This window comes from Amblyomma mixtum, chromosome 1 (genome assembly GCF_055824585.1).
Source record: "Amblyomma mixtum isolate Tamu chromosome 1, ASM5582458v1, whole genome shotgun sequence".
NCBI lineage: Eukaryota > Metazoa > Arthropoda > Arachnida > Ixodida > Ixodidae > Amblyomma > Amblyomma mixtum.
This window is the reverse complement of record NC_143012.1, coordinates 57,183,699-57,209,097: the sequence shown is the minus strand read 5'-3', so window position 1 is coordinate 57,209,097 and position 25,399 is coordinate 57,183,699. Positions and strand designations below refer to the sequence as shown.

Here is a 25,399-nt window from a genome sequence, read left to right as displayed (position 1 = left end):
CTCCGCGGAAGGTTTAACCACCTTCATGTCAACAATCCTCAAAAATGCCTTTCACTGACCTACTTATCACATTCCAGTTTTCATTCACCAAAAGCGCTGCGGAGCTCTATAGTGCCCTAATCGACTCAAGCCTTTCTTCCGGAAAATAAAAAAAGTGATGTTTCCTTATTATGGGGTTTTCATGAATCTTAGTTGCTGTTTTCATCAACAGATGAAAACTGCCCAAAGAGATGTTCGAAGGTGGTCATGTTCGTGCCGCTCGTATTTGTATTCTATTTTTACGAGTCCACTTCAGTCATCTCCAAATCTTAGAAGTAATGAGGCGAACGGCTATTAAATTTTTGCGAAATATTTTCTCCAACTAGCTTTGTACGTAGGTACATCATGTGGTGGTTGTGACAAAGTTATGAATTTTTCCAGCTGGGAGAATGTGATGTTGAAATCAGTCTCGTTTGAGGTCGCTTGGATGAAGCTGGCTTTCACAAAATGCTGCCGCCTGTATGCAACCGAGCGGGAACCTGCTGTGAAAATTATTTTTACGCACACGCCATATCCGGAGGTTGCACATGCGATGTATATTTCCACGCGCTTCTCTTTACACGCAGTCGGCACGTGTTCCCAGAAGCATTTGACTCTCATGCTTCGATCCATATGGCACGGTAAGCGCTGCATTCTTGAGTAGTAACTTCTCCTTTAGTACGGTGCGGCGATGTATTGGCGCCTTTGCGGTCATACTCTAGATACCCAAAACTTCATTTCTTTTGCTTCAGGCATATAACGTAAGTTTTTCTTTTTTTGCCGTATATCACGCGCTAATGGAAAATTTGAACACATACATGGCCGATTAATATTCAAGATGACCAATCGTAATGGACGATCTGTTAACGGCCGGGAAGTCGCTTAAATAACCAAATTATGGGGTTATATGGCAGGCGCAAACATTCAAAACTCCCAGGGACGAGCTGTAACCGTATCTTTCAGCTAACTTGTGACAAGAATTAGGAAACGACCGCGTCCTCGATGAAGATCCGACTTGTTCAGTGTTGCTGGCAGTCGCCTTGACCAGGCCTGCATATTTTTTCAGCACTCGTTATTTACCATGCAGCAAACCTGAACTCGGGAGACATGTAGGCTATTCACTGATACTGATACAAAATTTCAGTACGAAATATTTAAAGCAAGTTAAAAACTTCAATTCAAGTTGTTTTTTTGAAACTAGCGTAGCGTGGTAGATTTCTTTACTCTGCGAATGAGTTCAACGAGTTTAAGGGGTCGCCACCGGAGTTTGAAAAAAAAACCTCCTTCTATAAGCGCGAAACGAGGGCAGTAACAGGTGGCCTGCTTTTGCATTGCGGCTTATTGCATTGCGGATTTTATTAAGTTGGTAAACGTTTAAGGATGCAAACGTTGCGACTCGGAGAACGTATTCACATGGAACTTTTGACGTCTCTGGTCCCTGGAAGCTGGAGAAAATGAACCACGCTACAGTTACTATGAAAAGCTGTACAAATACGCATTTCAATACTTGCGCTACCACTTAATTTTAGAAAATTCTGAGTTAAAAATAAGAATAATAAGTGAGTGAATTTGCTTTGTTTGGTTTACTGGTTTATTGAGGTTTACCGTCCCAAAGCAACTCAGGCTATGAGGGACGCCGTAGTGAAGGTCTCCAGAAATTTCGACTACCTGGGGTTCTTTACCGCGCACTGATATCGCACAGTAAATTTGCTTTGTAAATTAATGAATCAAGTGCATTTAAAAAGCTGCTGGCCTGGAAAAAACGGCTACTTATACTCTGCCTTAGGCCTTTAGCTAAGCGCAGAGGATTGTTTTCTAAAACTTGGTACCTGTTAGCTGAAGCTTCCTCTATGTTTTCCTGTAGTGAGCTGGCAACGTGGGGGGCTTCGTGAATAAATGGCCCCTGATGAATATTGAGAACGCAGTCAGAATTTCACATTGAAATTTTTTACCAACAGTGCACAATCTGCGCAATGAAGCCTGTCTCAGGCAATAGTATTCAACAGTCGGACAAAAGATCAAAATTTTCTGTAATCTTCATTCTCGTAACTAAGTGAATGAATCAATAAATATTTTACCCACAGCACTTCGGCTGCATGTTTGCAGTGAAAACACAGAGGTGGCTTCGTTCAGAGGCAAGTCCATTCGGAAAGTAGCACTTGTGTTTCGCCACATTTAGCGCCAAATTTATAAATTAATCTCCGTCACTACTCATGCAAGAGGGTTCCGATCAACGCTAAACTGCTCCAGAGTGTGACAGTATTTTTGCGGGTGACGTTTCTGCCATTACGAGTGCCGAAAGTTAAAGGTTAACCCATTTCCAGACTTTTCACGGACCTTTCGCACATCAAGTGTCACCCTGCAGCCGCTGCATAACACGAGGACTGGCTTTTAGCCGATTGTCACTGTACAATTACAAGGACGGGTTTAAAAAATTTGGACACGAATATCTAAACAACACGCACCTTGTAGCAGAATTTCATAAAAATGGGTAGTCTAGAAGCACTACCTCCATAAAACATGCATGTGAAGAGCAGTTGCTATGAAGTTTATGGATATTGCTTTATTAGGCCATTGAAGAAAAATATCATCTCGGTTTCAGTTCACAGGGAAGGATAACCTGCTTGCTGAAATCGCTTCTGTGCGCTACTAATTGCTTTATTTCAGAATTGAGAAATTCTAATTTCGAGAATTCTTTTCTAGGCCGTAAATTAGTGAAATATGAAAATGTCCGACGAGCACATAAGCCACTTGTTATATTTTATTTTTTTATTTATTTCGAACATTCCTTCAGACACAAACGGTCTAGGATAACAGGGCTAAAGGCAGATGCCCTCTGCCTGACGAGGGCCCTGTCACGCATACAGTGCTCAGACATTCACAAAGGGCTACAACATTGTACAACATCGTACAAGTGCTAACGCAATAATAAAAATGAAGAAATCATCATCCAATACAGAGTTTAGTTGGTTCTCGAAACATGTATGCTTGATGCTTGGAATTGGACAGTATGTACGTTCTGTACGTTAACTCATAAGTTTTTGTGGTTTCTAAAGAAGTTATGGTTCGACAGACAATCTTTTGTCTTTCCGATTTCGCAGTCTCTTTCTGTGCATGAACAAAATATTTCCTTTAAAGAGCACGATGCTTCAGTTTAAACGGTAATTTGCATTCACTCATGAAGCAAGAATAATGAGCAGGTATGCAGGAATCCCTATAGTTAATTTAATTTATGCTGATAGTTACGGCAGCAGTGCCTTGGGATAAGAGCACTGCACGGGCCTCAATTTGAGGCCCGAGCCCGGCCCGGGCCCGAGACCTGAAGCCCGAGCCCGGCCCAGGCCCGCGGCTTCAAGCCCTGGCCCGGCCCGGGCCCGCTAAATTATCGCTCTAGTGAGCCCGGCCCGGCCCGTGAATCCCGGAGTGAAGCCCAGCCCGGGCCCCGCCCGGCCCGTTTACAGTAACGCTTGAGGTATACTGCTCACTGAGCAAGCTAGTAGACTGCTACTACACCGATAAGGAACTGGCCGACAAAGGTTCTGAAACCGCAGTTTGGCTTCCAGAAAGTTGGTTCTTTTTAACCCAGAAGGAAGTGATGAAGAGTAGTTCTCGGCAGGCCCGTCTTTTGGAGAGTGATCTCATGTAGGTGGGCAAAGATAAACTCGGAAGTTCCGAGAGCCAAATAAAAAGGGCTGCATCACGCGTATTAGTCTACTCTGCGTTCACCCATGATTCTAATCAGTTAGATTCTGCCGCCCGCGAAGTATAAATATTAAAGCTGCCTAGCAAGCAGTAGGATGACATTTTTTTATTGAACGCGATCTCACAGGTTGAGCTCATAGCCGAACTGGTCACCTTTCAGCAGAAACGAAAAGCTGAAATGCTTGGGTATTTCATGCTATGTGCTTGAAGACCATAAGCGTCCTAAACTAATATGTTCTTCCCTAATGCACTTCTAATAGTGTATGGTATGTTTTGGGAACGCAAATGATCAATGGCCAATTAAGGCCGGTTGAAGTTTACTCTTACTGCACCGCGGCGTGGAAATAAGGAAATAAATAAGTCAATGAATAAAGCTTAGCTTTTTCTCAGCGCGTACTATAACTCATAGCTCATCCGTGTCGCTGCTTCAATGCCGCAGTTGTGCACTTCACTCTGCAATATTGAATGAAAAGTCGGACACCAGCCGTTTCTGTACGGACCCAAGCCTGGCTCGGGCCCGCAGCTTTAAGCCCGAGCCCGGCCCGGGCCCGCAACTTCAGGCCCGTGCCCGGCCCAGGCCCGGCAAAATAAATCATGTCCCGGCGAGGCCCGGCCCACGGGCCGGGCCGGGCCGGGCCCGGGCTTTCGGGCTGGCCCGAGCCCTTGCAGTGCACTACTTGGGATGTTCGGCGGGAATTTTAAGCTAACAAGCGAGCTCTGCTAAAAATTTTAACACGAGATCAGAACCAAAGAAAAGAACCCTGTTTAGAAGGAGGTCAAACAGTAAGCGTCCTGAAAGAATGTGGCGGATCACCGCAGTGGGGCCCCGGAATAGGGGCTCCACCTAGTACTGTGAGGGGAAAGGGCCAATAGGGTCCTACCCCAATCACCTTTCTGTAAAATATTTAATTGCCCATAAATGTTTTTCACCACCACCAGTACTTTACCTTCTTCTCCCTTTTCCCGGATAAGAGGAGACGTCTTAAAACTGGGAAATGGCGCAAACAAGTTTCCTCTACGCCCCTCAAATTTCACGCAGGCATCATATTGCAAGCACTATGGAGAATCAACGACGTCTGAAAACAGAGAATGCGTTCTTCTGTTCAGGAATTCTAGGAAACAGCTCCAAACAATGCGAGGCTGAAGACCCTGGAGCTAGAAACCTACCGAAAGATCAAAAGCAAGGTACAGCCTCAAATAAGTTCAAAGCAAAAAACAGAAATTATGTTTCGTTGAAGAGCTACAAACTAAGAAAGCGCAGATTTGGTGGTTGAGCTACTTTAATAGTGCGATGATGGTTTGAAAGAAGACCTGTTAGGTGGACTCTTTCTTCAGAAAGGACTTGGCATGCAAACTGAACTAGATTTTAGTTACATTCGCAATCATTGTCCTACGTAGCGCACACCACTAGAGGGATGAAAAAATGGCTTATTTTTACTGGTGTCAAAATCATCAATAACCTCTGCTAGCTGTACCCACTGCAACAGTTTACTCGATTATGTGGCAGCTCAAGCCAACAAACATAGAATATATCTAATTCACCTGCTTTCTCAAATCTACTCTGCTCTTTTCCCGTCGCTTGAACTTACTCTTATCGTATTCATTGCCGACTGCGTTGATCGCAAGAGAATTGTGATGTTTCTCGTTTGGTTCCAAATTTGTCAGATACAGGCAACTAATACAAAATTACAAATATGTACTTCACATTTTCATAATATAAATCAGATATTCAAGAGTTGAGACTGTAGGCGGCAATAAAAGGGGACGAGTAATTTTTGTTTCAAATCTAATGCAACGCCACAAGACACTGCACGCAAAAACGGGAAGAAATACGATACTAGGTTCCCCAGCTGAATGTAACCAAGCTTATAAAAAAGACGAAGTGTCCTAGCCTAGTGAAACCAACTCATGGTTGGTCAAGGTCCCATGGCCTAGTCTGCAGCATTTTTATGCGAAGCATATTACTCGCACAACCGAGCTCTTCCTTGCTGCGCCGCGCACGGCCGCGTAGCTACCACTTGACCTTCATCGGCGCACCACGTGATATGACGTCACAACAGCTGTGAAAGCTGGGGCCTCGTGCGCTCGCTTGCGGACGCGCAGCCTCCGCCGGCGGCCTAACTCCCGCTCCTACCGCTAGGAGATACTGACGTCACGCAAAAGGCGACGCACTCGTTGAGTCAGTTGAGCAGCGAGATGTCGGCCAGGGAGAGGGCGGCTCGCCAGACCGCAAAACTATGCTTCGGATCCTAGGCTTAACCAAGCTAAGCCAGGCCATTTTTTCCTCCATCTTATATATATTTATAAGAAGGCTATGCATCCGAAAATTGGAGGCCAGCAAAAAACTTCCATTGTGGCGAATGAATGCGGAGTAATAAATGCCAATGCCAATGACAGCTTTAAGTTTAAAAGATCAAAGAGACTTTTTTCGCATAAAACTTGAATATAAATAACAGCTCTGAAAACAAGATGAAGAAATGGTAATGAGCAAGGTGTTAAAGATGAGGTAGCATGGTCGTGCGGATGCGGGAAAAGACATGGAGAGAAGACTTTATACAACAAAATTTAGACTATTTACAAGTGAGCTCGGTAACGAGACGCTCACTGCCGGAACCCTGCATGAGGATAGCACATGAGGAGACCATCAGATGAAAAAGCCCTTGATGAAAAAGCCCCTCGGCCGTTGTTGTTGTTGTTGTGACTGAGAGAAGGATGAAAAGGAAATTGCACGGGCCTGCTACTGGCTCTAGCCAAGCCACCACCGCTGCCAACGTGCAGATAGAGAAGAGGTAAGAGATCAGAGGAAAGGGAAAAAGGCAAGAAAAGACGCGCGTCGCAGCAACAACTGCGTCCGCCGGAGCGGACGCTGCTGAAAAAGCGGCCGAAGCCGCGCTCGCCGAAGCGAGGTCAGGTCCCCCTCGGCCGTACCGCTGCCGAGGTTTTAAAGAGTTCCCTTTCCCTAGGTTCCCTAGATAGGGGCCGGGCCTGCCGAGGAAGGGAGTTCTCAGTGGCACCAATCACAAACACACACACACACTCCTGAGGTATCACACCGCCGTCACGCGCTGGGAGAGGGAGAACGATGCCATCCACGTAGCGCAGACGCCGGAATGTTCATGCGTTCGAACGTGCGTTCGCACTCGGTGTAGGGGAAACGCTCGCTCAACCGGGCAGACGGACGCGGCTTCTGTGGCAATCCAGGCGCTCACCCAACGCGCGTCTCGGGGTTAGTCGGCGTTCCGCTGCAGCCATGCCGTTTTCTTCCCACGACGAAGGCGAAACGTAACAAAGGTATCTCTGGCAGCAAACAGATAAAAGATTGTGGGTGAAGTTTCACAGCGAGAGCCTTAAATAAATGACGACAAACCGTCTGGAAGCGGAGAGTCGTGCAATGGGGAGTAGAAGAAATGAGCTAGGAAAAGAAAAAGAAAAGCGCGGACTTAAATAAGATTAATTCGTGCCTATTTTTCTGCAGGTGAGGGCGAAAAACTCATTCAGTTCCTCACGGAGGACATGGGTGCCTCCGAAAATGAAATATTTGAATATTACAAGTGCTAGAGAATTGGCTTTTATTTCTCTAATTGAGGGCGTTCTCTTCAACTATTTTTGGCACTGGAATTGGCTTGTATTTCCCTAAATATGAGCATTTTCCTCGATTATGTTTTTGGCCAATGCTGTTACACGTGCGTGTTATTAAGCACGAACTTTTGTTGCAGCGGACGCAGCCTCCTTATGGGACGTACGGCTGGCGTGGCACGAAAAGGTCGTGCTTTTTATTTTGCGGCAGGGCGTCATTCCTCGTCATGTCGCTGTTGTTGCGGATGGCAGTCGGCGTTACGCCAAAAGCTCAGGCATGAAGCTCGAAGAAGCTTACGGCATCCTCCTTCAAAACCTTGTCTCGGTAAGAATCAAGCTGCTCATGTGATTCTTTCCATTGTCATCGTGCGCGTCCAGTTACACCATTTAACCCCCAGCAACATTCCGGAGTCGACACTAGGGAAACTAAACGAGGTGTCCGGCGAACGTTTATAACTTAGCAAGCCAACGAAAACTGAAGTAAGGCTTTACAATGAATAAAAGAAGCTCCTGAAATAATCTTTATCAGGAATTCAGTATTGCTATCAGCTAGAGCAGCTACGCCTAGCGGCCTATTCCTCTAACCGTGGTGGCCCGCGGCAAATGCCAGATAAGGAAACTTCACCAAAACTTGTTGGTTGCAATTCCTCTTAAAGACCCCACATCACTCAACTATTCATAACTGTGTTTCCGTCTCCGCAATGATTCTAAGAAGCTACAGTAATATTTTGCAATGGTTTGGGGCCGATGTATTGGAAGAAAAGATATGATGTAACAACACAGCCTTTAGAGGCCAAATCGCGGCAGCACGTAGATAATATGCCGATACAAGAGCGCTAGTGGACACCGCCCACTAATCTATTTTTTTTTTCAGTTTCTCTCACTATGCTGTCTCGCGGCAATTGGCAGATAAGGTTGCGCATCGTCGAAACCTGATTATTCATGTCTAGTTCTTTGAGCAATGTGACACAAAAGACCGTGCAATGCTTGACACTGCTTAGCACACTTTCTGACAAAACAGTAACCCTAAAATTATTGCAGATATTAGCGAAAGACTAGGGACGATGTAAGGGGATTAAAAGGGTGTGAATCGCGAAATTCTTCACTCATGAAAGTGATGTTCCCTAATTGCACAACTATATGTCTCGAAATTGAAACCATACACTAATACACCTACAAGGGAATAAAAGAGGAGTAAGTTCTCCTCTAGCGCATTCCCTTTTATTACAGGGAGTTAGAGCACAGTGGTTAGTGTCCTCCTGACCAACTCAAATCTGAAGTTCTTCTAAATACAACTCTCCGAATACCTCTCATAAACACACAGACACCACCGGAGACTTTTTGTCATCTTTCCAAACAAGTGAAGCTCTGTTGAGAGGTTCCAGTAGAAATTCTTGCGCAACTCTCATATATTCCTTTTATAAATTTTAGTTACACAATGCCTGTACACACTGCTATCTAAGCAATAATTTAAGCGCCCTCTAGAAATTTAGGAAGGATAGAAATTGTGATCATAGTCACTGCGCCATTTTTCTGTAAATTTTGTGCAAATTTCTAGCCGAGAGCTTAAGTAGCGAAGTGCTGCTTCACAATTTCTCTGTTTTTTTTTTCAGTTCTGCTTTTGGATGCAACACCTTGGTGTCAGCCATTTTAGCGGCTTTATACTGAGCTGTCGGAACTTTCGGCGCGTGACTTCGGAGCTCGACGCTGCCTTGGACAAGCTGTTGTATTTTTTCGCGACAGCATTGAACTCCCTGTAAGTGGACAGTGTGGCCACTTTCGTGTCATTACTGATTATTGAAGCTCTGAATGGTCATTGCTGGTTTATGGTTTATGGGAGTTTAACGTCCCAAAGCAAATCAGGCTACGAGGGACGCCGTAGTGAAGGTGTACAGAAATCTCGACCACCTGGGGTTCTTTAACGTTCAGTAACATCGCTGAGTACACGGCCCTAGAGAATTTCGCCTTGGTCGAAACTCAACCGCCGCGCCCCGGATCGAACCCGCGTCTTTCGGTCAGTCGCCGAAACCAAGGAGCCACCGAGGCGGAGTACTACTCGTTGCGTCCTACCCTATTTTGACCGGCTCTTTAATGTAATTTAAAAATAGAAATTTTGGCCAGTATTGTTGGGAGCTATTAAAAAAAACTCCAATAGTGGTATCAATAATATATGAATTAAATGACTTCAGTTTCAAGTGACGAAAACCGAGATTTCCAAGCAATTGCTGTTTGTAAACTCATCATGAAAGCAAGCTTTGAAGTAATGCATAAATTTTACTCCAGAGCACTCAGGAAATAAAAATGTTTGGCTTGCAGTATTTGAAATTTAGCCTTTTATGTATAAAAAAAGCAATGGCTTTAAAATTCTCAGTTTTCGCAGCAGTTGCGAAAAATGAACGCTTCCAACGTTTCAAATAATTTTGAAAAGTCACTAGCGTTGTTCTATCGTTACCTGCTTTCGTTTACGCTTACGCGACTTCTTTAAAACCTTACCTGCATTTCCTAGGTTTCAGTTCTTATGTGAAAACTTTACGTCCCTATTTTTTTAAGCTGCTGTTTGAACCAGAATACATTGCAGTATGGAATAACTGCAGCAAGCTATTTCTTCAGGTGGGAGCCGCCGCCCTAATTTTAATTAAAGATTACCAAGAGTGTTCACCACTCAGTGCTAAAGAAACCTAATGAGTGAACATGACATGAATTGAGCACATAAATAAATTAAACTAGTTTGCTGTGCCCACTAGGAAAGCCTGTCCCAATAGGAAGCGGTAAATGCGACTTAGACTTTCCTCAGTGCAGTTCAAGCATTTTGCATGTGCACAAAACACGAACGCTGGAGCATTATCCTGGGAGACTACTCTAGCAGTGTTTCTGGAGGAACCAGCTTGTATTGAATGGTATTCAAAGGCTTAGTCAGGCTAGGTGGACAGATGAAGCATTTGCAGTGTTAAAGGGCGGGACGTACTATGCTATCGTGCTTTACCAAAAAGGCAAGAACTGGGTGTTGTATTCTTCATCAGGATATAGCTGGAAAGACAGAGGAACTCTATCATTAACGAGAGGGTGGAGGTATTCGTAATTAAGCTCAATAAGAGAGAGAGAGAGAGAAAAGGACGGAAAGGCAGGGAGGTTAACCAGGCAATGCCCAGTTGGCTACCCTACACTTGGGGAGGGGAACAAAGGGGAAAAAAGGAAAAAGAGCGGCAAAGAAATGAGTCTCTCAAGCGTCCATCGACCACTATGTCACAGGGACAGAGGGCGCGCACAGAAAACTTAGCTTCGCTAAGTGAATGTGCTTGAATAAAAAGGTAGCGCTAAAAAAGACGAGGAAGAAGACACCACAAACACGAGCGCTTTATATTCCAAGTATGTGCAACCAACTAGCCAAGAAACAAGTTTTATTGAAAGTGAATGTGGTCGACAAGATCGGCGAAAGCTGTCAGCAAGACGTGGAATAAGGAATAACCAAGTTAAAAACGCAGTGTCCACTGATGGGCAGGGGACTGAAAGGCTGCGAGGCGCTGTGTAAGGCAGTGTTCTATGTCTGCATGTATGCGTGGAGAGTTTGATCATTGATTGATTGATTAAAAACACCTTTATTTGTTCAATATTCTCAGAACATGATGTGGGTGGGCCGCCTAGTCCGGTAGTCCATTGGCTGCTGCTGCTGCGCTGACCCTCCCCACCAGCCAGTGCTGACGGTCAGGATCATCGCTGAGCAGAATAGAAGTGTACCAATAGAGATAAAGTTTGGCTGGTGTACGTAGGAGATTAAACTCTATTCGGTGAAGAATGCGAGCATCACAGATCGATAAGGATAGGTGTGGTGGTGGTAAATCAGCTAAGTCCAATATTTGCTGCGTGTAGTATTCCTCGACAGTGTGTTTGTAAGCCTCGACCACCTGCTTCGTAGGTGGGACCGCAGAGGTAGCCTTGTGATGACAGCATCCGCCTTGCATGCGGGAGGTGCTGGGTTCGATCCCCAGTGCCGCCGGGTACCCACCAGTTTATTAATGGGTACAAGCATCCCTCCGGACTGGTGCTCGGCTTTACTGGAGGAAAATGCTTAAAAAAATGGCTCCTCGAACAATCTGTTGACGGAAGGGTAGAAACTAGCGAGAAAGAAGCCCATCAACGAATTAGCGGTAGAAGGGAAAGCAGAGGAATCCAGGGTCCAGCTGCACAACAGCTTTAACTGCGGAGGATGACCTTAAGGTCCACGCAATGAGCCGTAATCCACCAGCTATCGTTACGGATTGCGCAATAGAAGTATGCAGCAGGATGGTTAGAGGGGATAGCGACAGGTTCTTTCAGAAAACTAAAGACCTCATTAAGAAAGGCCAAAGCACGAAACCTTCTATCCTCACAGACAGAACAGAACTGGCAGAATTATCAAAGCTAACCATTAAACATAACGTAATCGACATAAGGCAATTTAAATTGAGAGAGGCAGCACTGTAGAGAAATCGGACGTTCCGCCGGTAACAAAGAAGGAAGTACAGAAAGCCTTAGATGAGATGTATCCGCTATGCACTTTGGCCAATCCCCCGCCATGCGTATGTACCATCAAGCCTGAGGAGGTCATCATCATCATCATTAGACGCGAAGAGGGAACGCAGCAAGGAAGGGTCGGGTAAAAAACAGGTGTGCTGAAGGAAGGTGGAGAGATTGTGAAGTGGCCTCCCTCTAGGCAGAAAGCATTATGACTTCAAGCGCATCGTAAATATTTTAAGAAAATTGAGATGAAAAGTTGGGCGAGTTGAATCGGAGCGCTCGTATTGCGTCAGACTTCTTCCCATGGCCGTGGTGTTTCGCGCTCGCTTCATGATGACTAGGAAGAACGCTGAAATAACGTAAAACCAGGCCAACCTTCGGCTACAGTCAACCAAAAATCAGACAAGGTTTCGTATAGGGTACTCGACATTATGCCATATTCACACTGTTAATAAGGCAATCTAAAATGGGCAGAACATAACCAACCTGGATATGTATCCTTGATAGATCATAAGAAAGCGCTTGACTCAGCCTAAACCCCAGGAATCATGCAGAAATTGCAGAACCAGTTTGTAGAAGAGCCATATGTAAAGATACTGAAGCTATCTATAGCACTTGCATAGCCACCACAGTCCTTCATAAAGAAAGTAATAAAATCTAGTTAAGCACGCGTGTTAGGTAGGAAGACAATCTCTCCCGGCTTTCTGGATTTGGAACAACTGAGAATATGAGGAAATGGAGAATACCTTGGTGATCTATGATTCGTGGATGACATTGCCTCTCTAAGTGACACAGAGGAATAATTCCAAAGCATGATCATTGACCTGGACATGTAAAGTGGAATGGTGGGTCAGAAAATTAATATGCAGAAAACTAAAGTAGAGTTCAGCAGCCTCATAAGAGAACCGCAGTTTACGATAGATAGGGAGGCGCTGGAAGGGGTTAAAGAATACAGTTGAACGCCTACGCAACGAACGCCCTCCACATTAGAACACACCATATAACGAAGGATTTCGTATGCCCCTGCAAAATCTACCCCCGCTATGCATTGCGAACGCCTCTACAGAGAAGAGTACTAAAACGAATTCTCCTCTCAACTATGTAATGTAGGCGTCCCCCATGGCTGATTTGTCGCGTAAGAACGAACACACGTAACGGCTTTGCCATTATCCTTCGCAGGCGCAACTGAGCTGTAGTGCTCACAGGAAAGCGGGTCGACACCACACCAAAGACCTTGCTGTAGAATCCAACTCTATAGTAGCCACAGTAACCGTCGCACCAACACCGCAAAGAAAAAATTGTAGAGCAGCCAAAATGGCCGAACATTTTAAAGAACGGCCCTAACGTTGCCTGCCAGAAAAAAAAAAAGCAACACTGGGCACAACGATATCTGCGCTATCGTTCGGCGGCGCCGCAGTGTAGCAACTGTAGTGAGCTGTCGGAAACAGCAGTAAGCTGTAGTCATGGCAACTCTGTGAACGACCACCACAGTCACGCCGACAAAGCTGCAGCAGATGGCTACAGCTGCCATTTTGCACCTGTCCAAATAAGAGATGACGAAATCACGTCGACTTCAACAGAGCTTACCAGCACTTCCCTTCTCCATCGAGAAACACAATTCGTTGTGCCTGTCCAAGCGTTTACAAGTGACTGAGCTCAGCAAACCTAGCTTTAGCCGTGTTGTCTCTGTAAATCAGCGCTCTGAACCAGCGTTTGTTGTAATGTCTCGGCATCGCCGCAATGATTGTAAGCAGTGCACGAACCTAGAAGCACCGACAGTTGCGGTTCTTGTTCCAAATTGTTACTGCTGTCGCTTGTTGCTGTAGAAAAAAAAAGGAGGCTGCAGAGGAAAACAGGAAACTGCATCGACGCCGTCAGCCTTCCCTGAAAACTTGGACAAAACAGAAGCGCACATGAGAAAAATTGTGACGGATTCGTGGCGGGAGTGTATTCGAACAGCCACTTTAGTCATTCGTTATTCGTAGACTTAGGCGTGAAAATGGTTCCTGTTAGCGGTTCTTTGCTCTGTGAGGAAGGCACGTAGTTTGCTTGTGCGTTTAGCGTTGAAATGATGCTCTAGGCAACCGGCGGTTGAGTGAGGACTTTCAAAGAACTCATGAAATAGTTTTCAAAACAAGTAGCGGAAAAAGGAGCCGACGGGCAGCGCATTCGTGCCAACTGGCGCGGGACGGAGCTGCTCAAGGTGCTGCAGGGACACAGGCGATCAGTGTATTTAACGCTTATCAGACGCCCTTTTATCAACTGCTTCCTGAGAAAACACTCTGCGATAAAGCATCGTGAATGGAAGTTTACCTGTACCCCTTAACAGAAAAGTATATAACAGCTTTATCATGCAGGTACTCATATACGGGGCGGAAACGTGAAGGCTAAACGATTGAGTCCAACTTGAATTGAGGACAACGCATCCAGCTATGGAAAGAACGTTAATAGATTGCACGATAGCATTATGGGTCAGAGAACAAACTAGAGTTAATGACATCCTAGTCGAAATGCAGAAGGAATGGGCATAGGCAGGTCATTTAATGTAAAGGCAAGATACCCAGTTGCCCTTAAGGGTAACGGACTTTATTCCATGAGAAAGCAAGCGTAGAAAGGGGAGCACGCAATTACCTGTGCGTTGTTAGTAGGAAGTTTAAGGGGATAAGGGGGCCTCAGCTGGCACATGACCTGGTTACTGCAGACTTATGGGCCGTTCAGTCGGCGGGGTAATGGGGACGATGATAATGATACTGATTTCGGCCTACACTTTGCAGCGGGTCATTTTAACGCGGAAGAGTTGGAGGTGCCCGTATGGATGATAGGCGGCGACACTTTCAGCTTCTGTGCCGCCGCGGTGGCTCACTGGTTACGCCGCTCGGCTGCTGACCCGAAAGACGCGGGTTCGATCCCGGCTGCGTCGCTTGAATTTTGATTGAGACGATTTTTTAGAGGCCCGCGTACAGTGCGATATCAGTGCACGTTAAAGAACCCCAGGTGGTCGAAATTTCCGGAGCCCTTCACTACGGCGTCCCTCCTAGCGAGACTCGCTTTAGGACGTCATACCCCCATAAACCATAAACCAAACTTTTAGCTTAATTTCGTCTCCAACCGGGAGATAAAAGTCTGTCCATGCCGACGAATATACTAACACGCAGGAGCATACTTTCACGCCTTGGCCTATGGGTTCGACACATTGGTGACTTAAGCTGGCTTCCCAGGCCCTTGCAAACGAGGGTCGCACAAGTCGACGTCTGTACTTCACGTTGGAACCGGTAAGTTGCCTTGTTATTTGCTTCTTTGAATGAAAATGTGTGTGTATCCCTAGTTTTAGCCCATGATTGGAAGCATATGAAATGGGGCACGACGCAAGACACGACTGGGATATTGTAGTACTGTGAAATTATCATGCACAAAGTGATGACCCAGAGAAGGAGCGCTTGCTTGAGGTCAGAAGCTATAGGCTGTATTCACTATCAGACTGCGCTAACGGCAGGAGATTCCTGTATGGCAACCCTGTCATGGCCACTCGTGTGAAGACAATGCGTGGCGCGCTTATGCAGGCAACCAAGGTACGCAACGAAATGGTGGTTGCATCGCGTAGCCGCCTACACGAGCGAACCAATCCGGTTGTCCAGCAAATTTGATTATGACCTGCCCCAAGGCATGACGGAAGGGACTCCTGTCAGTGACCTTTGACACACCCATTAGAGAAGCGTGGTGTGCTGCCCCTCTCTACCTTTTTGGGCCTGCCAGTACCCCTCATAGGGAGCTTTTAGTTTCTAACATCGCAACAGTATTGCGGGTGGTGGCACATGGTTGCCACGCAGGAGCGTCCAGCCACCCGCCAAAATCGGTAGCAAATAGGGTCTCTAGCGACGCCTCGGAGTGAAAGGAAATAAATGGAGGAAAGCAGTTAACCAGTACCTTCAAAATGCTCCCGGCACTCACGGGGAACGGGGGATTAGTCACTGCGGTTGACAGCGAGCCTCCTGCTTTTGAAGCGGGCGCGACCATTTATTTATTTATTTATTTCACATACTTTCAGGGCCCGAAGGCATTACAGAAAGGAGTGGTACAACAAAAAAAAATACAGTGCATAGTTATACAGAACAAGTTATATGATGGCAGAAAACACAGTTTTCTTGAAGTTCTCAACATCGGTAATGGCAGCGATGGAGGGAGGAAGGTCGTTCCAGTCAACGCTGGTTTTAGGAATAAAAGAATCATGACACAATTTGGTTCTCGAAAATGGAACACCGACTTTAAATATATGATCGGAACGGGATGAAATGTATGAAGGGCTCGAAAAAAGTTGATCCTTTAACAGGGGGTTATGGTGATACAGTCTGTGGAAAAGACATAGTCGAAAACACTTCCGGCGCGAAGAAAGGTCTGGTAAGGCAAGTGTGTTTTTCATAGAAGTAATGCTGGCGTAACGGGAATAGTTAGTTAAGATGAAACGTGCTGCACGATTTTGAATGGATTCTAGTGTGTTTATCAGTGTGATGATATTAGGATCCCAAACTGCAGATGCATATTCTAACTTTGGTCGTACTAATGTTTTATAAAGGGTTAGTTTTATCGGCAGAGGCGCGGTAGAGAAATTTCGGCGCAAGTATCCAAGAGTCCTGTTGGCGTTATTTGCGACATGTTCGACGTGTCTATGCGATGATAAGTTACGTGAGATATGAACACCTAGGTATTTGTGGGAGTTAACTGATTCAAGTGGAATGTCGTGAAGAACATAAGTACGCTTGTTATGAGTGATGTTGGTGCGACGGGACACATGCATCGTTTTACATTTATTAACGTTTAGTCGCATGCACCACTTATCACACCAGTTAGATACGCTTGTGAGATCATCCTGAAAATAAATAGAATCAGTTTGGTTAGATATTTTGTGATAGATGACGCAGTCGTCTGCGAAAAGCCTGATAGAAGAATGAGAAATGCATTCGGGAATATCGTTAATGTAAATTAGGAAGAGAAGAGGTCCCAGTACCGACCCTTGTGGTACACCGGATGTCACAGAGGTGTGAGAGGAGGAACAGCCGTTAGCAGAGACATATTGAGTTCGATTCGATAAGAAGCTGCGAGGGTAAGGGAGAGACATTCAGCATGCGTTCGCTGTCCAAGAAAGTTGAACAATAGAAGCAGCTTGCGCCTAGTAAGGAGGGGAGGGGGGTATGGAGACTTTCGAGACCATTCCAGAACGTTCGTACTCGTAGCTGTTGCCCGGAAATCTTAAGTTCCCGCTCGGCGCGTTCTCGGAATTTGCATGCGCCGAGGACCGTAAACTAGGAGGGAGCCCGGAGAATGGTGTTAGAGTGGGTGGTCCTCCGCAGGAGCGGTTTTAAATCACTTCTCAGATCATAGGGCCATGATTGTTACCGCTCTCAATGAATTAGTGGTATTGACGATGAAGAAATGGAATTGAAACGGGATTGCTTCTCAATTGCTGGCGCTAATTATCCGCTGCACCAGGCGCGTAGTCCTCACTGATTTATTTTTCTTAAGAAAAATAAAATGGCATAAGTTCTGAATATTATCCTCCCCCTATCAACTGAAAAGAGACTGTAGCGAATATTTTCGGCTACCAAAATGACCAGATTCTTTTGCTTCTTATCGGATTGCTTTTTTCTGAGCTAAAGTAAGTGTAGGAGCCAAATTTCGGAACGACCATTAGTGATTTCATGATCCTCTTGTGCTGCGGTAACCCCGTACATTACAAAACGGAAGCTTAAATGTAGTTAGGCAGTGATATTCATGCCGACGCAGGACGTGCACTTCGGGTGTCGCGTGAACAGAAAAGCAGGTGCAGGGAGGAAGGATGAGGTATTGGATCTATAGAGGAAAATGTGTGAAAGGCGGCAGTAAAGATCTATAAGCCTGGACTCGGCAAACAACACATGACTAATTCAGGCGGTAGCGCCGAAGCGGAATTTTCTTGTGCACATTCTCCGAAGCCCGTCATGTGTACAGGGAGTGGAATTGCCAGTACGATCACCATTGCTGCTCAGTCATGCTGCTAAGCTATATTTGAAACAAATATTCTTTATATTTGTATCTAATTACAGATTAGTGCCTATTGCAACATTTTTATTTGTCATTTTCTTCCCATCATTTTCTTGATCTGAAAACAAATACCTTTACAGCAAATGAATTTGTGAATAAAATATTTTTTTTTCCTGGCAGATAATAGAGTTTGCGGCCCGCTTAATATCATCGCTACTCATTGTGTTTTCTTAATTAAGTAGCGAGTGTATGAATGTGTGCATAATTATTTATCATGGCTGCTCTCTCTCTATATTCTTATAGACGTATCAGCTCAGGGTCTGTTCAGGAGGCTTTACACACTTTGCAGTTAATGTTTCTTGAAACATCAGCAGTGGAAGCAGTCACGATCGATGAGAATGGGGGCCTGGTCTATCTTGTTCATTATGGCAGGCCTGCTAAGGCAGGTTCAGAACGAATTACGGCCGATGTTTGCACATCTAGGCCCATGTGATTTGCCTGATAGATCGCAAGGATGAGCTCCACTGAAAGCTCCATATTGCATGTGAACCCCAAAGATAGCCGGATCATGGCGGTATTACGAACACTGCAAGTATGTCTAAAAAGCTGGCCATTGCGACAATATAACCTTCGTAATTTCTGGTTCAGTATTTTTCAGTCTCAGTGGTAGATTTTCTGGCTGTGAACGGCAAGAACCCAAGTGCGGCGTAAATCCATCAACACAATTCTATTAAACGACACGTTAGCTAGTGGACGATGCTTCTCTGCAGCTGCTTCACATATTAGAGGTTGAGGCCAAGTGGGAGAACTTTTGCTTGTAAGTGCACTACGCACGTGATTGTTGTGTGCACAGATGCACAAGCTGCGTATGGTGATTAGACAGGGTGGCAATTTACGTTCGTTTACAAGTCACTCGTATATCTTCCATTTTTACCAAGATTTAAATAGAAAGGAATTGAGCTGATTTATTTTCGTCAATTTACTCCTGCGCTTGTACGCCATTTTTCAAAAGAAGGCTTTATTGCTTTGCATTAAAGAGCGTGAAGGTAATAATAGAGTTGAATAAATAGTATATTCACGTTAGTACAATTCATTTTAACTGTTTCATTATCAGAACGATGTATGTCCAGCATGCTGCACGGGCAATAACTTCCGAAATAATACCAAGAATTTATCAACAAAAGCAGTTTTGAGCGAGAAACCGTTTCAGAGCGTATCTCTTTGGCGCCCGTTCCTGCGTTTCGCGGCGTCGCCGTTGTGCCTCGTAACCAGCTGCGCAGACGGAGCAGCGCGCTGCTCCAGCTGCGCGCCCTCCTGGCGCCATCTCCCACATACCCAAGCCCAAACGCATAGCCGCCGCCACTCGCCACTGCGAACCGCCGGCCTATCTATCGAAAAGCTGGAACTGCTGATGTGCTGCTCTCAAATTTCGCATTAGGAAGTAAAGTAATCGTCGGCAAATTTATGAACGCTATTTTTTTGATATAATGTTATATTTCACTATAACTGCCAACGCATCCATAGATCACCCGACCGCAGTCTTGTATTTTTTTTTTCCATTCACGTTCTTGCTATCGTCAAAAGCGTTCCCGATTGGTTCTCTATGGCAGTCTTAACTGTTCGATACGATCAATCGAAACACTGTAAAAGAAAAAATTTTCTACGCATGAGAATGATGGACCATTATCTTAAATATTTCTATAATAGTGTATAGAAATTTTCCAGTTTTAAGGTTTCTGCCCCAGTAAGATGGACATGTTCCTGATTTGACAGTTTTCAACAAAACGGGATTAAGGTGCTGCCGACGATATTTCTACGCCATATTTCTAATCGATGCGGAAAAATCCGCGCCGCTTTCGCAACTCACGCCGTGCAGTTCTCGTCTGCGAATTACACTCTACAAATATTGCCATGAAAACAATAGTGCTTTTGTTATGTTGTTGCAGGAAAATTACTTGGTCAGTAGCCGCTGCTTACAATACTAGGCACAATGCGAAGCTCATGGTTCTAGACTTTGCAAAGGCTGTCAAGGATGGCGTCATAGAATCCAAGTAAGTTAGTGCTCACATAGTTTTTGGTAGCAGTTTGAAAACGCCTTGGCCCGACGGAATTGAGCTCGTGGCTCTGGTCTAATGTGGGCAATTTTTTTGCTACGCAACAAACTGTAGTTTCTCATTTCGTGGTGCTATGGGCATTCGAGCAGGCATACTATAGGGATTGGGGGGGGGGGGGGGGGGGGGGCAAGCTATTGTTTTCAATGTTTTCTGCGTTTGGTACAGAATAAACATATTTAGGATTTTTCTTAATTTCTCGTGAGGAGCAAAATGCAATCTCACCCATGGTGCTTGCTCGGCATATACGTTGCTATCACAAACAGTTGTAGGCAACAGAATCTATTCCAAGATGCGAATACATGGCATGAACGCTGAGAGACCAAAGGCTCGTCTTTCATATATGAGCTGTCAGAATGTCACAGAAGTGTGCTTGATAGTCATATTTGATGTCCAGTTGCAAGTATCCAGTTTTATTGGGCGGTTGGTGCTCTGTGCAGTGATATCACAGCGGACCTCATTGACGAATACCTTTCAAAAAACCAAAGCCCCGAAATACAACTCTGGTATCGTAGCTCGGGTGAAGTCCGGTTCAGCGAGTTCTTGGTGCTTCAAAATGGATACGCCTACATCCACTTTGATCAGACACTCTGGCCAGTGGTCGGATTCTGGAACTTGGTCTCCGCCATTTTCATGTTCCAGCTTTACTGGCCAAAAATCAAGGTGAGCTAATTACTTTAGGTAAAGTCCGATTAACACAGCATCTTAAAGAAAAGAAACAACTTTTTCACAGTAGTACGCGCGTATCGAACACACGGCTCTATAGCGACCTTGTGATAAGCAAGGCGGCGAAGCATCAAGATTCCGTTCCGCACATGCGCACGAAGTTCTTGCCATTTTGCAACCTGTTTCGGCGCTCCGATTTGTCACACAGAGCCGTACTGCCGTTTCTTTAATGTTTGCGTGATTCTGTTACCTAAATTTCAGAATATACCTGCGATATAAACACAAGTAAAACCACATCTGTAACAGAATACTTGAAAAAATTTTCAGAAACAGCTATTATTTTCTACTAGAAGGCATAAAGCCCTCTCTCGATTTCGCTGTCATGGGGACTAAATTTTCTTCAATGATGGAAATATTTCGTTCTCCAGTTATCTGTTGAGTTCTGGCACTCCGCATTTATAGATAGCAATAAGTATTTGAACTCCTAATTACCCTACGTCGGCACATTCACTCATGAGTGCACTCATATCGCTTGACTCCCACTAACGTCAATGACTGTGAGTAGGAGTGGATGTGAGTGCAAGTGCGACCAAGTGGATGTGAGTGTGACTGGAGAAGAATGTGAGTGAGTTGATGTGAGTGCAAGTGGACGTCATTGTGAGTGTGATTGAGCCACGTGTATGCTAATTACACTCTACTGCACCTAGAAAATTGCTCGAAGCCATACGGGAACAAATAGAGCCGGTTCTTGAATAGCTTGAGCTCACTCTAGAGAAAGACCAGATAAACCTGCTGTTGGAGCATGAAGATTAGGGCTGAGTGCGATTTTAAATCCTTGGTGCGAGAGTAACCGGTGGCTATATGTAGGTAACCGATGCAGCGCAAGCGTAGTGGTGGAGCAACCACCTCGCGTGCAAGAGGTCCGCGGTTCTAATACCTTCGTCCCGCACTTCACCGGATAGAAAGAATCCGCCTGTTGATTGGATTGCATAAGCAGACGTGGGGTGAGGTCGGGTACCGGTGACCACAGCCGGCCACGCATTGGCGAATCAGGCAATTTCATTGGGCGCTTGAAACAACATCAAAATGACGTCGCCAAAGGCCACACGAAAGAAAATGCCTTGGCTGAACACTATCAAGCTGCATCACATACCATAGATTGGGACAACGCCTCAGTCATCGCGACGGAGAAGTATTTATCTTCCCGCCTGCTTTTAGAATCACATCACATGCAAACGACACCACATGTTTTAAACCGAGCGGGGGGTAATCTTCCCGAGATTTACGCTTGCTCATTACGCCACCTGCACCGTACATAAGTCACCACCTTCGTCCATCCGCTGCATTGTAAACAAGGGACCCGTACGGGCCCCGAAAACGTCAATTTGTTTTTCCTTTTTTTTCTGCTTTTTTAGCGAGTGTTCCTATTTTCTGCTGCTATGTTCCCTCCTCGCTAGACGGGATTCCGTCAAACCTTCGACTACTCTCTGAGCAGAGCAGCATTTGGCCACGCTTGTTCAGTAACAGGCCAGCATTTCCTATATGAACACACCAGTCTACCCCAAACCATGAGTTCCCAGCTGCTACGAGGTGTCCAAGTCGACCATGAGACCGGTCACGCAGAAGAGGGTGCTAGGAATCTCTGGCTCTGGACGACCGGCTGCCAATGCAAACTGCAGCTGGAAACGTTTAACGCCAGCAGCTTTTTCAGAGAAATAGTCAAGCACGCTAGCTTAGCAATGTTCTCGAGGAAGTAGTGAGAATTAAATGCGACATCATAGACTTTAGTGATATTGGGAAGGCACGTCCAGATTATATAGTGCTAAAGGATGGGCGTGTATTTTGCTATCGTAGTTTAACGGAGAGACGAGAACTAGGAGGGTAAAGGCTGATCGGATGTAATATAGCTGGAAATTTTCTTTGAAAGCACAGCGTCAGCAGTAACAGCTGAGCTTTTATGAATGTTTTTGTCTTGAATGCTTTTTTATCTCGCAGATTTTGGCTATGTTTTCTCCTCATGAAAAATCCCGATTGTTGCAAGATGTGCATTGCTATCGATAGAGCAGCTTAATTTGTTAGAAAGTTGAACTGGAGCCAGAAGACCTGATTTCTTCCTAATTAATAAACAGAAACTGGCGTGAAGTACCGAATAAACCATAATAATGTTCTGTTTCTTAGTACCTCCATCATCAAATTATCGCCTAACAACTAAAAGCTAAATATTAGTTTTTAAGGTCATTTAATACAGCAAGCAGTGGTCGGCTTCCGGCAGTGCATTCAGAAACGGTCTAGGGCACTAGCCTGCCTCTTTTATAATTTTGATATAAAGTTTCAGTTCTTTGAAGACCGTTTCAGTTTTAGTGGGGCCTTGACCCACCCGTAGCAAGAAATAAGCGCTACTAGCACCGCAGCTTAATTAGAAAATAAGCGGGTTCGGAACGTAAAAAGCTACCCACACCCTTTAGGAACAAGCATCGTGAAAAAGTGAACATAGCCAGGTTCGAAAAACCACTTTTACCGCCGACGTATGAAAATAAGCAATACATAAACGTAATGCGAAATCATCGTTTAGAGAACATGAAACTCTCTTTCTCGCTCATGAAATTAAAGGCTTCACCTTTCTGTTTTCGTATCCTGGGTCGGCAGGTTCGATGACATGGTACTGCGCATATTTGATATGAACCACAGTGTCTGAATAAAAAACGTTTGCATCATTACTTCAGTGTATCTTTTCGTCTTCTAAGATTGTGACACCTTGAATTCCCAGTACGAAATTAACGCGCAATATTTAAAATGCACGTCTCTTCGTTCCTGATCCGACATAGTGTGTAAGGCCTTTTTTTCAGACTCTGTGCTACAATGAAAGCATTTCTGAGGTGCGGATATTAGAGACATTGCGTTTTAGGACCACATAAGGAAAAAAACCGCCAGGAAACTAAGCTTCTTACCAGAGCAAGGGCATGCATTAGAACATCCTTTTACGGTAGCTTCGATGAGTGCTTGCACATAGCATAACATGAAGTAATGCATAAGGTAAGCAAATAATTTATGTGTGATGAGTGCATTTATATACTACTATAAACCGAATTGCATAAGGTATGCAAACAATTTAGCTTTCGTTAATGCATTCGCATAGTATATATGAGGGAATCCAGAAGATAAGCAAACAATTTCACTGTGAGGAGTGGATTAACACAATATAATGTGAGGGAAGGATGAGGAAAGCAAACAATTTAAAAGCGATGAATGCATTAACATACTATAAGAACTGAGGGAATAATAAAGTAAGCGAACAATTTACCTGTGATCAGTTCATTCAGATAGTATAACTTGAGGGAATGATAAGTATGCATACAGTTTAGCTGTGATAACCTAATTCGCATAGCATATTATGAGGGCGTGCGTAAGGTAAGCAAACAATTTCGCGTGACAACGGCGTGTCTGGTCAAATCTCGTAAAGACGCACATTGTGCATTACTTACCCTAAGCATTTTCACTTATTGATGGAAGCTTTGGTGTCTTTCCCTGCTCTTCCGCGAGTCAAGCCCTCTAATGACTCTGTTCTCTTTTCTTCGTATATATTAGGTGGTAAAGCAAAGACATCGCAATCTCAGCAGGATGGATACAGACGGGCTGGACCTTACAAGAGCCCTGCGTCAACGGAACTTTCTGAGGTGCAATGAAATGGCGAGAAAGACATGTTTAGAAAAGCTATCTCTCACCACTTGAACGGGAATATTTCGGTGGCAGTTGCCAGTGCCATGTCGTCGGTACTTTTTATAAATGTGTTAAAAGGGTTTACGGCACCATCCAAGTTCGAGAACAATGGTGGACTTACGCATCTGGGGATTGTGCTCTAAGATAAAGTTTGTTGTATCTTGCTCGAAACAGCAGGGGTGCGTTACTCACTTCATTATTCTGTGACTAAATCTGAACAAAACAAGCGTTTTTTTTTGCTTGTTATGAGCCTGGTCAGCACTTCATTACAGATAAAGACAGGTAATAGTTTATCATTATAGATGAACCACGTAATTCGCAGCAGGCATATCTGCTGACGGACCCGGTAAGGACCTTGATAGCGAGCAAACAGCGTTAGGAAAAGGTCGGATGCGTTTGGAGGCACCCAGAACCACACTACGGAATTTGGAGGTTAGGATAGGAGGACAAGAAACCTCGTAGGGGTCGCGGTGATGCTGTTCCTGCCACTGGTTTTGTCACAACGATGTGACAAACGAGCGACTATTCAACGTATGAAAAAAAAAACAGTGCCTGTTTCGCTGAATTTTCTCCATTCTTCTCTGTTTTCGCCTCCTTCCACGTCTAAATACCAGCTAGCCAAACTCTATCCATCAGCGTTTCCAGTGTGCTTAGATACACGATTAGTTGGAAGATAAAATGGGCCTTCTCTGCGTTGTTCAGTGGTGTAAATCTGCGTAATGAGCAGCTGCTGGTATATTCGCGGCCATTGCTCAGCGGGAACCAAAAAATACGTGCGCAATGAGAGCGTGACTAATGAAGGAACCAGTGCTGTGTGAAAAGTAGGAAATGCTAAGATGTTTAAATGTTTATCACAGAATAAACATGCGCATCATCAACGACTTGAAAGCCGGTAGGAAGCCACGGTACACTTCAGGTGCAATCGTCCAGTACAGCCGGAATTTGTGTACTTGACAGAAAGAACCAATTCTGTGGAAAAAAATCGCGAGTCTTGTTACGCACAAATTATGCGACTAGTTTCCGTGGCATCCTGACTACTGCTTTTTTGCTGTGCTTCTTTTACATGTCTTTCATTGCGTTTGCCGAAAGCTTTTTGAATA

General features: G+C 44.9%; 1 protein-coding gene across 3 annotated transcripts; it reads left to right on the top strand.

The window, feature by feature from the left end:
• The first annotated feature begins 616 nt into the window (after positions 1–616).
• LOC149366364 (dehydrodolichyl diphosphate synthase complex subunit DHDDS-like) lies at positions 617–25,399 on the top strand. Of its 3 annotated transcripts, XM_089557876.1 has the most exons (8): positions 617–659; positions 4,760–4,905; positions 7,437–7,621; positions 8,910–9,052; positions 14,946–15,062; positions 19,752–19,856; positions 20,357–20,579; positions 24,168–25,399. In XM_089557876.1, exons 1-8 carry the CDS (start codon positions 652–654, stop codon positions 24,309–24,311), a joined length of 1,071 nt encoding a protein of 356 aa, XP_089414002.1. In that variant the 5' UTR covers positions 617–651; the 3' UTR covers positions 24,312–25,399. The 3 variants fall into 3 exon arrangements, with proteins under 3 accessions (XP_089414002.1, XP_089414090.1, XP_089414044.1); XM_089557964.1 differs by lacking the exon at positions 20,357–20,579 and having other exon boundaries at positions 24,168–24,302; XM_089557918.1 differs by lacking the exon at positions 4,760–4,905 and having other exon boundaries at positions 620–659.

Coding starts and splice junctions, on each gene's coding strand:
- LOC149366364 (XM_089557876.1), top strand. Junction 19,857..20,356: donor GATGGCGTCATAGAATCCAA/GTAAGTTAGTGC, acceptor TGCTCTGTGCAG/TGATATCACAGCGGACCTCA. Junction 20,580..24,167: donor TTTACTGGCCAAAAATCAAG/GTGAGCTAATTA, acceptor CGTATATATTAG/GTGGTAAAGCAAAGACATCG.